Here is a 14116-nt window from a genome sequence, read left to right on the forward strand (position 1 = left end):
GCGGCGGTGCACTCTGCACCACCCGCCACAATGCAAAACAATCGTACACGCATTTGCATGTGCATATGCAAATGTGGGGGGGTACCATAGGTAACCCCCCTGTCCTCCCCCTACACCGGCATCACCTGGGGGCCCCGCAGCAAACACCACCTGCCTTTCCGTGGCGGCATTGCCGCCGCGGAAAGGCACCTCTAAGTGGCCATTGTAATATGGCCCGCGGTGTCCATTGGACACCGCCACCATATTATTCCATTACCGCCGCGGTCTTTCCGTCTGCCACGCTCCCCCCGCCATCCTAATATGGCGGGGGGGAATCCAGGCATAGGTGTCGGGCGGATTGCCTCTGCCAGGCCGGCGGTGGCTACCGCCAGCCTGGGGGAGGCAATCCGCCCGACATCATAATGGACCCCTAAGTCTTCATTCCAAGAATCGATCCCTTCTCTTACCCTCCTAACGGCTCTCTGCTCTCATCTGCCCTCTCTTGCTCTCCTCCGCTCTCCTCCCTCGGGCACTGTCCCTAATACAAAATGATCAACCCAAAGAACACGCCCCAAAACACCTCCTCTGGCTGGACATCATCGGCAGGTATCTTTCCACAAAACTTGCACTTCATCCAAGAAAGGTTGAGTTGTCCTTGGGTCCTAATTATCAGCATTCCATGAAACACTGTAACAGGTCTCCTCCATACTTACCTCCTAAAACAAAGAGCATCAGTCTAACTAACGAAGGAAGTGTCCTTGCAGCAGCAACAGAAAGCATGTGAACGAATTAACCTTGCACGTACAAATCTGCTGACTGCCTTCAACTGAGAACCTTCCCAAGGAAATACATTTCAGGCCTACTCAATTCAGCTAACATAAGAAATCACGAACATGCCTTTCATAGCAATATGTGAACATTCATTTAGGCCTTTACACACCTAAACTATACGCATTAATAACATTACTCTTATAAGCATTACATTTCTTCACCTTAAGGCACATTTACTCATCTCTACACGTGCAGACTTTTATAGTGCACGTTTAAATCTAATGCATTACATTACACATGAACTAATTCGTTAAGCATTTGCAATAAACAGTTACATTTATAATGTCGCTTTACCCTTTTAACTAACACAAACTAATTTCCTAACATTACACATTGTTCATTATTACATCCACAATTTCTAATGATTAATACGTAATTCAACACAGGATTATATGTGGGTGCGGACTACCAGTGATTATGATGCACCTCTACAATTTTCAGAACATCATGACCCTCTGTCAAATCCCTTCCTACAAGCTACTGATGGACCTCAGCCTCAGAGAGAAGAGGAATTAAACAGAGTTCATAGGCCAAGCAACGACCAAGCATTTATACTTCAGCAAAACAAAATACTGTGATACCCAGAATATAAAACAAGGGGCCATCAGGATGTGTTTAATTACACCAATATTCTCAGGTTGCTGGCCAACATTTCAGTGCTAGCATATCTAAAAGCAAGAGACATACCCTCCATACAGTTTATGCCCCCTCATGGATTTCAATAAACCGAGCCTACAGATGTCACCTTTGCGATGTACCATCATCTCAAACAGGTATATCAGCATGGAGCCTTCTTCAGGACACTAGGGCATAAAGATCTGTTAGTTCATTGGGAATGCATATCCTCGCTGATAACAAGTCAAGAATCCCTCCAATGGGGAGACGTAATTCCATCTCTATTGTGAGAAGCAGCGTGGGGCCATCCTGATCAGCATTCCTCGCGCCCCTGTATGACAGCACCCCTGATCCGGTTCGCCCACAAAAAGCGACGACTGGGCATAGAGTTGGTCAATCACAATGTCACTCCTTAGAGTGGAGTTGGCTTGCAGCAACACTCACAACAAATCCCAGCAGTGACTTAAGGTCAAATGCCATTCAGGCGTAGGAACTAAGAGAATTAAAGAGCTTCTCATGGAACCTGGAGGGTTTAAGCAGAAAAATATATCATGAAGATCGTACAACATATTGGCAGCAATTCCATGTTATAGCACTTCAAGAATCCTGGTCACAGACCTCGGTTTCGCTAACCTGAATACATTTGGCCAGCCGTTCAAGTAAAGCAGCCTGGCTGCCCCAGATGGGGTCTCTACATCTATGTTAGTTCTTACCTGAAGGTACACGTTCCCCACCTCATACTGAAAGGGCCTGGCTTCCTTGCAGGGCTCCCGGTAGGCTGCAAGTCAGAAGGGAATACCCCCCTATTCATCATAACCCTCTATCTAAACCCCCCAAAAAACTAAACCAAGTCATAATGGATGTGAAAGCGGTCTACAATGATGCAGATATCTCTTAACAGGGAACTTCATCCTCGACCTGGTTCACACCCAAGAAGAAGAAAGGGACCAATGGGAAATAGGTATCTAAGGGGTAATCCCAAAATGATCGTTTGCATCAATAAAATGTTTCGACAGACTAGGGAAGACCCTCTTTAATTTTTGCACTTCAGTAGGCCTCCTTGTTCTCAACAGCAGGTTTTCTGGCGATAACCCCCCAGCGTGGACCAGGATAACAGAGGAATGTGTCTCATACCTGGACTACACACTGGCACATATAGTTTTGTTCAGCCATATGTAGCAGTTTAGCATCGACCAACATCTGGATAGTGACCACCTCCCCCAGCTCATTACATTGGCAGCAAGCATACTGATCCACTCCGAGTCAGAGGTCCCCTTATAAGATGGACCTACTGTGAACCTAAAGACGATAAATGGGATGAGGAAATAGCACAAGAAATCCTCCATAGTTGTGCAACTTTCATGTTGAGTAATTCAGGCCTTGAGGACCCTACAAGTAGTTGGCTGGACCTTTCAGAATAAATTGTATCGAAATTCTCTAAGACATTTCATAATAATGGCTATACTCTGAAGGACTGAACAAAACAATGGTTGTATCCTGAAGTCAAGCGTTGCAAGAAAACCATGAACAAGCTTTTGTGGCAGTTAAGAACTGACCCACAATGTCTACACCTAAAAACTGCAGTCAATCTTCACAGGAGCAAACTGAAAAGGTTACTATGGGCCCTTAACTAATAATATGCTAGCTCTTTTAATCTAAATTCTGACCCATCTCGTACAAATCTTTTTGTGACTTGCTATGATCCAGCTATATCCGCCTTTTTGTGATTGTTACCATATTCCATATATACCCATATCTGAGTGAACCGACTTCAGTTCCATCGACATTTAATGATAACTAATTTGACCCTAAAAATAACAAAGGTTTACCTGAAATTTTGCAGGACTGACAGAATATGAGAAGATATGCACTGAAAATGTGCATCACTCACACATCTTCATTTTTCTTCTTAGGTGATCTTAGGAGGCGGGAGGAAGTATATGTACCCCGATGGCACTCCCGATGTGGAGTACCCCAACAACCCTGATGCTAATGGCACCCGCCTAGATGGTCAGAACCTTGTAAAGGTGTGGGCTGAAAGGAAACATGCGCAAAAGGTAAGGAATGTATTTACTTACATGAAGAAAAACCAACCTCAACTCTGATGATCTCTAATGTGCTCTGGAAGTGCTTTCGATGGTGGGCCTCTGTTTGTGAAAAGCACAGAGTGAAGGTCTGATAATAGAAAGAGTTAAAGTTCAAAACCAATGGACCATCTATCTTAATATGTAAGGTAAGTGATTAAGGGAGTGAATGAATGTATGTGCTTAAGGGACCAATTGAGTGAGAATTAGCATGGTTGAGTGAGAATTAAGGAGCTGTTTGGATCAATGTAAGATCGCCTAAGAATCAATAAATTAGTAGCAGAGAGAGGATGTGGTCTGACGGCTAGATTGCCGACTTTGGTGCTGGAAACCAAGTTTCGAGCCTCTGGGTCGTGTCCACATTCTGTAATTCTGGGCAAATCACTTAATCTCCCTGTGCCTGAATGTATCCTTGTGTAACGTAACTGGTGCTCATGTAAAGCACTCCACTACCTTCGGGTCAGGTTTGCGCTATACAAATCTGCATTAAAAAAAATGATACTGAGGGATTATGCAAGTAAGTAAATGTGAGTACAAGTGAATAGGAGTGTGTGAGTGAGAATGAGTTCACGGACATGAAAGATTGATCAAGTAAGTAAATATGTGAATGAGAATATGATTGATAGTAAGTGAAAATTCATGAGTTAGGATGAGTGAGTGTGAGCTACTGATCATTTGATTATTTAAAATTAAGTCTGAATGACAGTGAGTAAGTTATGAAGCATGAGTAAGTGAATAAGTGGGTGTAGAAGAGCATCAGTGAGTTTGTAATCAAGAAAGCAACTGAATTAATAAGTGAAAGAGAAACTAATGTGGCAAACAGGTTGACAAACTTCTAAGCACATTTGCCAGCATTTCCAGTCTCCCAGCTCCTCACTTACAAATCAAAGTCTTTGATGAGATATATTTATTTACTCTCAGTTGAAAATGTACCTTGATTGATTAGGATGTAAGTCTTGCTAGTGCAAGGTGTCAGTGGGAAGGAATGTCCCGGATATTTTCGAAAAGATGAGACTCTAGTGCAGGATGCTCTTGAATACCGGATTCCTGTTGAAGGCATTGGGGAGAAAGTGATGCTTGTCAAAACTGATAACAAGAGATACCGAGAACATTGGCCTATTTTTGTGGAGAGAAATCAATTCCTACAGGAATAGCAAAATATGTCTCCTTGTTAGAAATAAACAAATGAGGGTCTAGGATGTAGTGGTCCTCAAGAATAGAGGAGGCAGTGTCCCTAATGATAAGGTACAAAGCAGAATTTCAAATTGCTGTTAATAACATTTTGCCTTGACTCAAAAAGGCTTGTGACCACTAATTTAGAACCTTTTATACAATTTCACTGGCAGTAATGCTACGGAGGCGCACCTCATTTAACAGTACAATCAGATTGGACTATACATTAGGGAAATACAACAATGTTTATTGTTTTTACATTCACATTTGGGGTTGGCGCCTCTCGGGAAAAAAAGCACCCTGCTACCTAGGTGCACAAAAACAAAGGGAATATCAGAGGCAGACCCTAAGTAATCCAAACTTTATAATCCAATCTCCCGGCACTCAGTTATAACAATTTAAGTCAGTATTTGTTCAAAATAGAACTTACTCTGTGCATAGATCTAGGCATTCATCCACAAGCCACAAATTGGGTTCTTACAAAAAAGATATTTTATTAACACGCATTAGTGAACACAGTCACAATAATTTATGAGGCAGAAATAAATAGTACAAATTTCACAGGTGAAAACTGGCCAGAAGAGGATGGTAAGGGAAATAAGGGACAATTGAAATGTATATGTCCTCCTCTTCCTGGTCCACAAGAGACAACAGCCGACACGTGTTTCGTCACGTCATGTGACTTCCTCAAGGCTTCTAGATGTTTCAAAGCGAAGGTTGGTATCTAAGTCTATATTCTTCTCGCTGATTTCCACAGTTAAGGAATTGGTAACAAATGATTTTGTCCAAATGTTTCTTATGCTCCTGTTTATTGCAGTTATTGTGTTGGACCCGGAGAAAGTGTTGCATCAGCGTGTCTTCCTCCACAACCCGAGTCCAATGATAACGTAAGAAATACCAGTGTATTTATCATATAATAATAAAGAAATCCGTCCTCTCCACGACAGCTAGGCGGACCTGGTAGCTGTCATGGAGAGGACGGATTTCTTTATTTATGTGGCTTATCAGAGCCCACGACTTACGCTCTACAATTGAAAATGCCTCTAATAATCTCAACAAATAAATATATAGGACATGAATAACGATTCTGAGGATGCTACCTTGGGCACGAAAAGAGAAATTAAGGCCATACTGAAAAAATTATTAGTGTGCTCCAAGAGACACTGGAACCTGAGAGATAAATAAATTTGGGAATACAGATTTGAGATTCCAGTATATTACGGTGGCCTTCTTCGGTTTGTTGATAAATACACTGATATTTCTTGCGTTATCATTGGACTCGGGTTGTGGAGGAAGACACGTTGATGCAACACTTTCTCCGGGTCCAACACAGTAACTGCAATAAACAGGAGCATAAGAAACATTTGGACAAAATCATTCGTTACCAATTCCTTAACTGTGGAGATCAGCGAGAAGAATATAGACTTAGATACCAACCTTCGCTTTGAAACATCTAGAAGCCTTGAGGAAGTCACATGACGTGACGAAACACGTGTCGGCTGTTCTCTCTTGTGGACCAGGAAGAGGAGGACATATAAATTTCAATTGTCCCTTATTTCACTTACCATCCTCTTCTGGCCACTTTTCACCTGTGAAATTTGTACTATTTATTTCTGCCTCATAAATTATTGTGACTGTGTTCACTAATGCGTGTTAATAAAATATCTATTTTGTAAGAACCCAATTTGTGGCCTGTGGATGAATGCCTAGATCTATGCACAGAGTAAGTTCTATTTTGAACAAATACTGACTTAAATTGTTATAACTGAGTGCCGGGAGATTGGATTATAAAGTACTAATTTAGAACCAATACGTTTTATTAATGGCATTAAAGTGCAGTGCAGAAGGCAAGGAAATATCAAAGTCAATCAAAATGAATAATGTTTCCAATCATAAGCATAAAGCTCAGGAATAATTTAAAGTAGATGTACCCTGATAAAAATCTAGAAAATAGCCTAAGTCCAGAACATACAGCAAATCAATAGAAAATAAGGGGGTACCCTTCGAGTCCAAGAAGATTTTCTCTAGGTCACCCCCAAAACACATCTTTTTAGAGACAACTTTACAATTGAAAGCAATGAAAATTGCAGTCAGTAAAGGGTGAGCAAATGTATCAACATATCATCAAGTCATAATACACAATTTTAAAAATGTCATATAGAACCACCATCCTAGCACTAACCCCCTAAATGAATAATAATAAAACTCTTCTGACCTAATGTCATCGGATGTATTAGCAAAAATCTGGGTACTTAAACAATACCATCCTTATGAATAAGTAGGGTAACAGTGTGTGAACAGGAAGAGACATTGGAGAGCAACAATTTAGGAACAGTTGTCAACACAAAGCATCAGTGCACATTATGCTGCATGCGATGTCAATGAGAAGTGAAAACATGGATATATCTAAATCCAAAATGGAGTCCAGGTTTAATTTGGCCTATGCCAAGAAAACATAGTTCTGTACATCACATCATTGTTGTTTCAATTGGAAAAATATTCATATTACGTAAATAATGCTGTTAAAACAAAAATAATACCCACATAGGCAAGAAAGCATTATCTGGCTGGAATTCTAACTAGGAGCAAAGTGCAGTATTTCTCCAACTTTAGAAATAGGTACAATATGTTTTCCATCCTTAGCTGTTTTATCTCAGAAGCAGTTGTTTGGGAAAAGTTTTTGGTTTCCTGTCAGCATTATGTCCTCCTCACTTAGGACACCAATGTAGATGCCTTGTGTAGTAAGACGTATTCTAATTTACTAATCCAATGCATTAATGTTTTTATACTCGTGCCTCTACTTTCACTGTACACAGAGGGCTCACTACGTCTGGAACCGGACAGCTCTATTAAATCTCAACCCTGACAACGTCGACTATCTCATGGGTGAGTTCTGGCAAGGAGCAGCTGAAGGGCATCATGCATTGGTGAAGGAGAGTCATTTTGGGGAAGGAAGAAACGGAGGAAAGGGAAACTGCAAAAGTATAGCAAGTGAAAGTTGATATTTGATTTGCATACATGTTAAATAGTTGCCTTTAGTAGGAGGTTTGGATGTCAACTGCATTGTTTTCGATTATATTCTAGATAAACACTTGTAAATGTTCACACTGATCTCTTCTAGGCCCTCTTTATGGGAGACCTGTAACTCCTGATGCGGGAATCCTGATACTGGCCCTCTCAGGAATTATGAGGTCAGCACAATGACTGCAGACCGCTCATGTTTCCCCTGGGAGCCGACGTCTCCAGGAGGAAATTAAGGGTAGAATGAGGAATTATAGGGCACTTTGGGCCCAGTATAACAGAATTTATTCAGGGTTCAACCCTTAATCCACGTTAAATCTACACTCCTGGAATTAAAGGGAATCCCAGTAAATTGGCTCCACGGATGCAAGGATGCAAAATTGTGCCCGAATCCCCACCACCCCACCCCCATTCCGCCCCCCGGCCAGCATCAGGGTACTCAAAATGAAGCCTTCAACTTTTTAGCAAAAAGAAATCTTAAGACTCTCCGTTAGCATATGGTATATTAATTATGGGGAAATCGGCATGTGTCCGATGTGAATCTCTTTCCGACTCCATTACTGACATCATCTTCCAGAGCCGTATATTCCCCAAAACAGCATAAATGTGCACAAGACAGTTCGTAACCATTCCGCCAACTTGCATTTCCAAACCAACCTCAAGAAGTCCTAAACATAAGATACAAAATTCTTTCACACTACGGGCCATATTACCAAGATGTGCGTTAGAAAACGCACATCGCACATTTCCCTATCGCCGGCTATCGCCTGATTTTATCGTCGTGTTAGCGCATCATTATCAACGCGCAACACGTAGGCGATATTAAATCCGGCGATAGGGAACATTAGCACGTGAAAACAAGCGTTGTTGTCACGCACGAATGTGTGCCTTGATAATATGGAGGGGTGGATTCAGCTTTATGATCCACACCCCCATGTTATCAATGCCTAACACCTGATCAGAGCAGGCGTTGGGAGACCTGCGATAAACGAGTTTATCGCAGGTCTCCTTCTCCCAGCGCCTGCCTTGGTAATAGGGTGTTTCCACCTCCAACCACATTTGTGGTTGGACGTGGGAACGCCCACTTTGCATGTCATTAGCGATGTTTCTCGCTGACATGCAAAGTGGGCTTGAGGCAGGCGTTAGCATGCCCTTGTTAATAGGGCGCTAGAAGTATCGCCGCTTTCTCGGCACAATTCGCTGAAAAAGCGGCGATACTTCACCTTGGTAATATGGCCCTACGTGTGGTCCAAAGAAGCTACTGCCTCTGTACTAATGCCTACATAAGCCTCTTCATCACTCAAAAGAAACTGTATTAGAAAATAAACATTCCTGTGTGGTGCTAGGAACCAACGCTCACCTAGAGCAATTGTGTCAAACTTTGCACTAGAGATATTTAAAGTATCAGGAATAGGAAGATCAACTGATTTGCACAGAATCGTGCACTTCGAAAGCTTGGATCAGAACATAGGACTGTCCCCCAGCTAGCAATGCTGATGCAAATTGTACACATTTTTCCCCTTTAATTCTCACTGTATTTTATGGTTTATTTACAAATATTAGATGCATCTTCCTTAAAGTCACAAAAAAATTAACTTCCATAACCAATAGAAAAATTGCATACAGCATTTGCCTCATAAACTCTTGGTCAATTTATCCACCATTTATTAGAAATTACTGCATATCATTGTGAATTGTATATGGTACCGGTTTGTAGAAAATTCTATTTGGCCCAGGTTAAACAACATGGGTTTTGAGGATAGATGACCAGTGCATGAATAACAAAGGTAAATCTGTAGAGGCACAAATGTGAAGATTCCTTTGAAAATCTGGTTTTCATATCAGAAGAAGATGCATATGTAGTCAGACTATCTGCCACAGCAGTGCACTTGCCTGATAGTGACATATGGGATGACGTTTCACACCAAGAACTGCTTGACTTAGGCTAGATCCATATGAGGAATATTGTGCTGTGCTCTTTTCATTGATAACAGTGCTTAATTAGTACCAGCGTTTGCCGGTACGTGGTGCCGTAACTCACTTTGTAAAACCTACACACATTACTGAGTGTCCACCACATAGTGGTACTGTCTGTCCATTTTTAAAACAGCCCATGAGTAAAGGTTGTGTCAATGTAATATACAATTAAAAAAGTAAAAATGCCGGGTTCTCTGGCCATTCTTACATCTTTGGATCACCTGGTATAGTACCATGTGTCACATTTGTAGGACCACAATGGCAAGCAGGTGTCATAGGTGCTGATATTTGGCAATGCTGGCAGTGACCATAGATGGTCCAAGCCGCATTGACCTCCTGAGAAATATCTTGAGCTCCAGCATTCCTTATTTTATAAATTAAGCAGCAAATAATAACATTGTGAACACCTATGACTCAATTAGATTTCATTGTAATTGAAAAATGGTTACTTATATAGACTTAACTCAAGGGCAATGCACTGAATTATGGGATTTCCTTTGGTTTTGTTGCATGTCTGATTTGCCTCAGATCAAAAACCTTAAGGAAGGGTGTTTGACATATGAATGTTAAAATGAAGAGAACATGTTTAATCTTCATAACTTTAATTTAAATGCGTTGACTCGGCCTGTCATCTGTGTTTTTTTCTATATATTTTTGTATGTATTGGAAGATTTGGGACCTTTTCAGCCAGAAGGGCTTTACACATCATGGATAGTGGTACAAAAGTGCATTTATCGGGGAAGGGGCTTTTAGAGATGAGATTGGGATACAAAGCTTTTGAGTGTTGTGACTTAGACATGATAATTCATTACACATCAAGCACAATATAAATAATGCACTTACATTTCTGATTGTAGTTATCCTCATGTCATTAAAGAGTAGGGGTTGAGATGGACTGCTGGCAACTTTTCCAGATTGCGAAGCCACTTTCTAAGAGTGGGTTTGAACTGTGGAAAAGCAAAGTGGTGGCTCAGATTTACGCCAGAATACATTCCTTAGAAATTACCTGAACAATCTCATGCTTATTAAAATATGATGGAACTGACTCATAAAAAGCATTCATTTTTACAGAAGTAGTGCAACAGGAGTACTGTTTGACTTACTTGTTAATGACTTTGTAAATTGTCCCAAAACGTACAACCCCCTTCTAGTAAAAGTGCAAAGAGGACACATCCTTACTATTTGTACTAACTGTAACATAACATGTGTATTTGTGAAGCGAACGTTCACCCAGAAGGGGTTCTTGGTGCTAAATAACAGATGTTTATTGTTACCCAACTCAATAGTACTCATTTTATCGACCTCAGAAGGATGAAAAGCAGAGTGGACCCTCCTGGATTTGAACCTGTGACAATGAGGTCAAACACAGGCCTCTACAGTGGACACGTTGGTCCACTATTCCACCAGTCCCAGCTTTTCAACTGTATAGGAATATTCCCATTTTGTACCTATTTTAGATGTTTTGAGACTAGTTCACAAAGGAAAAGAGTACTACAGGAATATTACTTCACATATTCCTAAATGGCTTTGTGAAACACCCCCTTCACTGTGATTGCCTTTTTATGTATCCACAAACGTATTTACACTGTGCGAGTGTCCTCTAACTCCAGTTGTGAACACACCACAATCAAATAAAATAAGAGCCCAAATAACTGATATCTCTTTTGGTCATGGGAGAGATTACCTTGACTCATGTCCACTGCTCTCCACCTCTGGGCATGTTTCTGTTTTCATCTGACACTAAATAGCTTATTAGCTGCAGCAGGCAGAGGTTTGCAATGTTTTCTCGGTGCTTTAGGTGTTGTATTTGTTTGTGCTCTGTCATGCCCCTGCTTCAATTGAAACAGTGACTGCCAAGCAAACTTTAAATAGGTGTGAACACATTCCTTTGTTAATTATTCTCCCAGTACTTCTTTTAACAATTGCCGTTTTTAGGTTTCGGCCTCTGCCAATGCGCTTGCGCATTGCAGATGTCAAGATCTATAGAAGTTGAAACAAACTCTTTGAACAAGCAGATTCCAAGCAGATTCAATGCAGTTCATGTGATCTATTGAAGCGTGACGCTTCGCCAGCGCGCGCTTGGCCTCACTCACACCCCATCCCCATATGCTCTTTTTCCCTCCCACTCGCTCGCTCCCCCGCCCCCCCACCAGGCTCTTGAATCGCGACGCTTCTCCAGCGCTTCCCTCCCACTCGATCACTCCCCTGCTCCCCCGCCCCCCACCCCCATCCGACTTGTTTTCATTTTGCGCCATTCTCCATCAATCATCAAACACTGTTCTACCTTCCTGTCAGCATTTCACAGACTTTGTGAACATCTAGGAGATACTGGTAAAAAAAAATAATATATATTAGCTGGTGACTTCAGCATTCACTTGGACAAAGTTCATTTGCTCACAAAAGACTTCCTTTTACTAATCGACTCCTTCAGCTTCACCCAGCATTCCAAAGGTCCGCGAAACCCGCGTGCACATTAAACACCATCTGCCGCCTCGTAAGACTTCAGAGGAATCCGTCTCATAACGGCCCCTGCCCCTCCCCCACTACAGAGCGCGTCTCACGGCCGTGCTTTCACTTTCACGGCCGTGAGGCCGTGTTTCTTTCATGTTCTTTTCCTGTTGTGCATCCTTGCTCTTATGCCTTGCTCTTATTCTTTCGTTTACCTCTACCCAGTTCACTTTTCACTTTCTAATCCCTTTTACGATTTCCCCCCTTTAGTTTGGTGCACTCGACCCTACCCATCAGCTACCAGAGCTTTGCAACGGCTTTCCGTCCATTTCATGGTGCATACATTCCCTTTTGCCTCCCTTCTTGGCACCCCAGCTGCTTTGCCACCCCCTCCCTTCCTGCTGGCATTCACCCCTCCCTTCTCGCCCAGTTTTTGCAGCACCCCCAGTTACATCTAAGCACCATGTTTAAATATGAAGAGGCATGATTCAGACTTTTTTTTCTTTCACATGCGAGGCACTTGGGTTTATGTGTGCGTGTCACAGATCCAAATCAAGGAAGTGCCGTCTCAGCCATTTAACCTTTCGAGGTCAGTTAAAGCAACGCCACACGTTTAGTCGACAATAGTTACGTTTGTAATGAGAACAAGGAATCTGCCAAATTTTCTGCAGCAAGCACTGTTAAAAACACCAGTATTATTTATTTACGTGGTTGCTTTTCTGTCCGGTTCTTTGCATTTCTAATTTTATAACTAGTTGCCAATTTTGTCTGATGCCGACCAAACCTAACATCACCACGGGCTGCTTCTAGAGGGAGAGTTGTGGTTGTTCAGAGCTCCCTTCCCATTACGCTCCTTCCATGGTCCCTAACACGGATCCCGCTCAGTCTGTCCCGGGCCTCGTACAGATAGAGCGAGTAGAGTGACTTACATTCTGCAGGCAATCACTGTGGGGACGGCCCGTGATATTGGCGAAGTGCGCACCCTGCAAACGTGTTATCCGCAGGCCCATTGTATTACATGGCCAGACCCGCCAGTACACCCCGCCCCCGCTCCACAAAGCTGTCTGCGAGTTTGGCACTGCACCGTAACCTATTGGAGTTCACATCTGTTCCAAGTTTATAATGCACTAAATTTGAAGGTTGTCATTTACTTTGTCAATTATTTTATTCACTTTAGGATGACAAGTAGTTATTTTTATCGATTTTAAGCACGCCTAATATATTTTGTCCTACTAATAGGAAGTGCATTTATTTTTGTGTTTCTACATCATTGCTGTACAAAATGTGCAATTTTATTTTACATTGATATTTTATCAGGGTCCTTTGCATGTATTGCCTTAATGCTTCATAAAGCATTAAATATCGAACACAAGATACTCCTGTTGACCTTTACACCAGCAATGGGTACTTATTATTTATAGATCACAATTCCCACCCAAGCAAGCATGCAATCTTAGTCCTGCATTGCCTTTTGATTTATTAGTATTGTGTGGGATGAATAATCCAGACTGAATGCTGGGAGTCCCTCTGACGAAAGGGACTAGTGTAGGGAAACGTATGAGGAATATAAAGTGTGTCTGTTAAGACTTTCTGCCCAACTATGACGTGAGAGCTTATTTTTTTTCTTCACTGGACGCAGTGTCATCTTTAGAGTGTTTGCATTTTTTGGGGGGTCATTTTCAATAATTGGGCAGCCCTCACAACCTCTGCCTCTGCAGGCTGCAGCACACAAAGGCGCTAGCTCAATTCCGTTTGCAGCCAGTGCTCCTGCTCAACACCCACATTCGTCACTTTGAGGCTCGCAGCTTGGCCATGGACGAGGGGGAGGAGCAAAAGGAAGGATCTGTGAACTTCCCCAGCCCCCAATACAATAACTCTACATGGGGGGAAAAGTTGTGTCTTTGTTTAAATAGCGCTTCTGTTTTCAGTTGATCCTCGTTAATTGCTTGTTTAACTCCCTGTTCTCTTCTGCTGTGCTGATCTGCTGC

The 14116-nt window shown here is 42.0% G+C and overlaps 1 protein-coding gene across 1 annotated transcript in view; it reads left to right on the forward strand.

Moving 5' to 3' along the window:
- LOC144754585 (alkaline phosphatase-like) overlaps positions 1-14116 on the forward strand; it is a 232990-nt gene that overhangs the window by 154052 nt on the left and 64822 nt on the right. The window contains exons 6-7 of the mRNA XM_078642552.1: positions 3339-3482; positions 7499-7568. Coding sequence (XP_078498678.1) covers positions 3339-3482; positions 7499-7568 — 214 coding nt within the window. The remainder of the gene's footprint in view (positions 1-3338; positions 3483-7498; positions 7569-14116) is intronic.

This window comes from Lissotriton helveticus, chromosome 5_1 (genome assembly GCF_964261635.1).
Source record: "Lissotriton helveticus chromosome 5_1, aLisHel1.1, whole genome shotgun sequence".
Taxonomy (NCBI): Eukaryota; Metazoa; Chordata; class Amphibia; order Caudata; family Salamandridae; genus Lissotriton; species Lissotriton helveticus.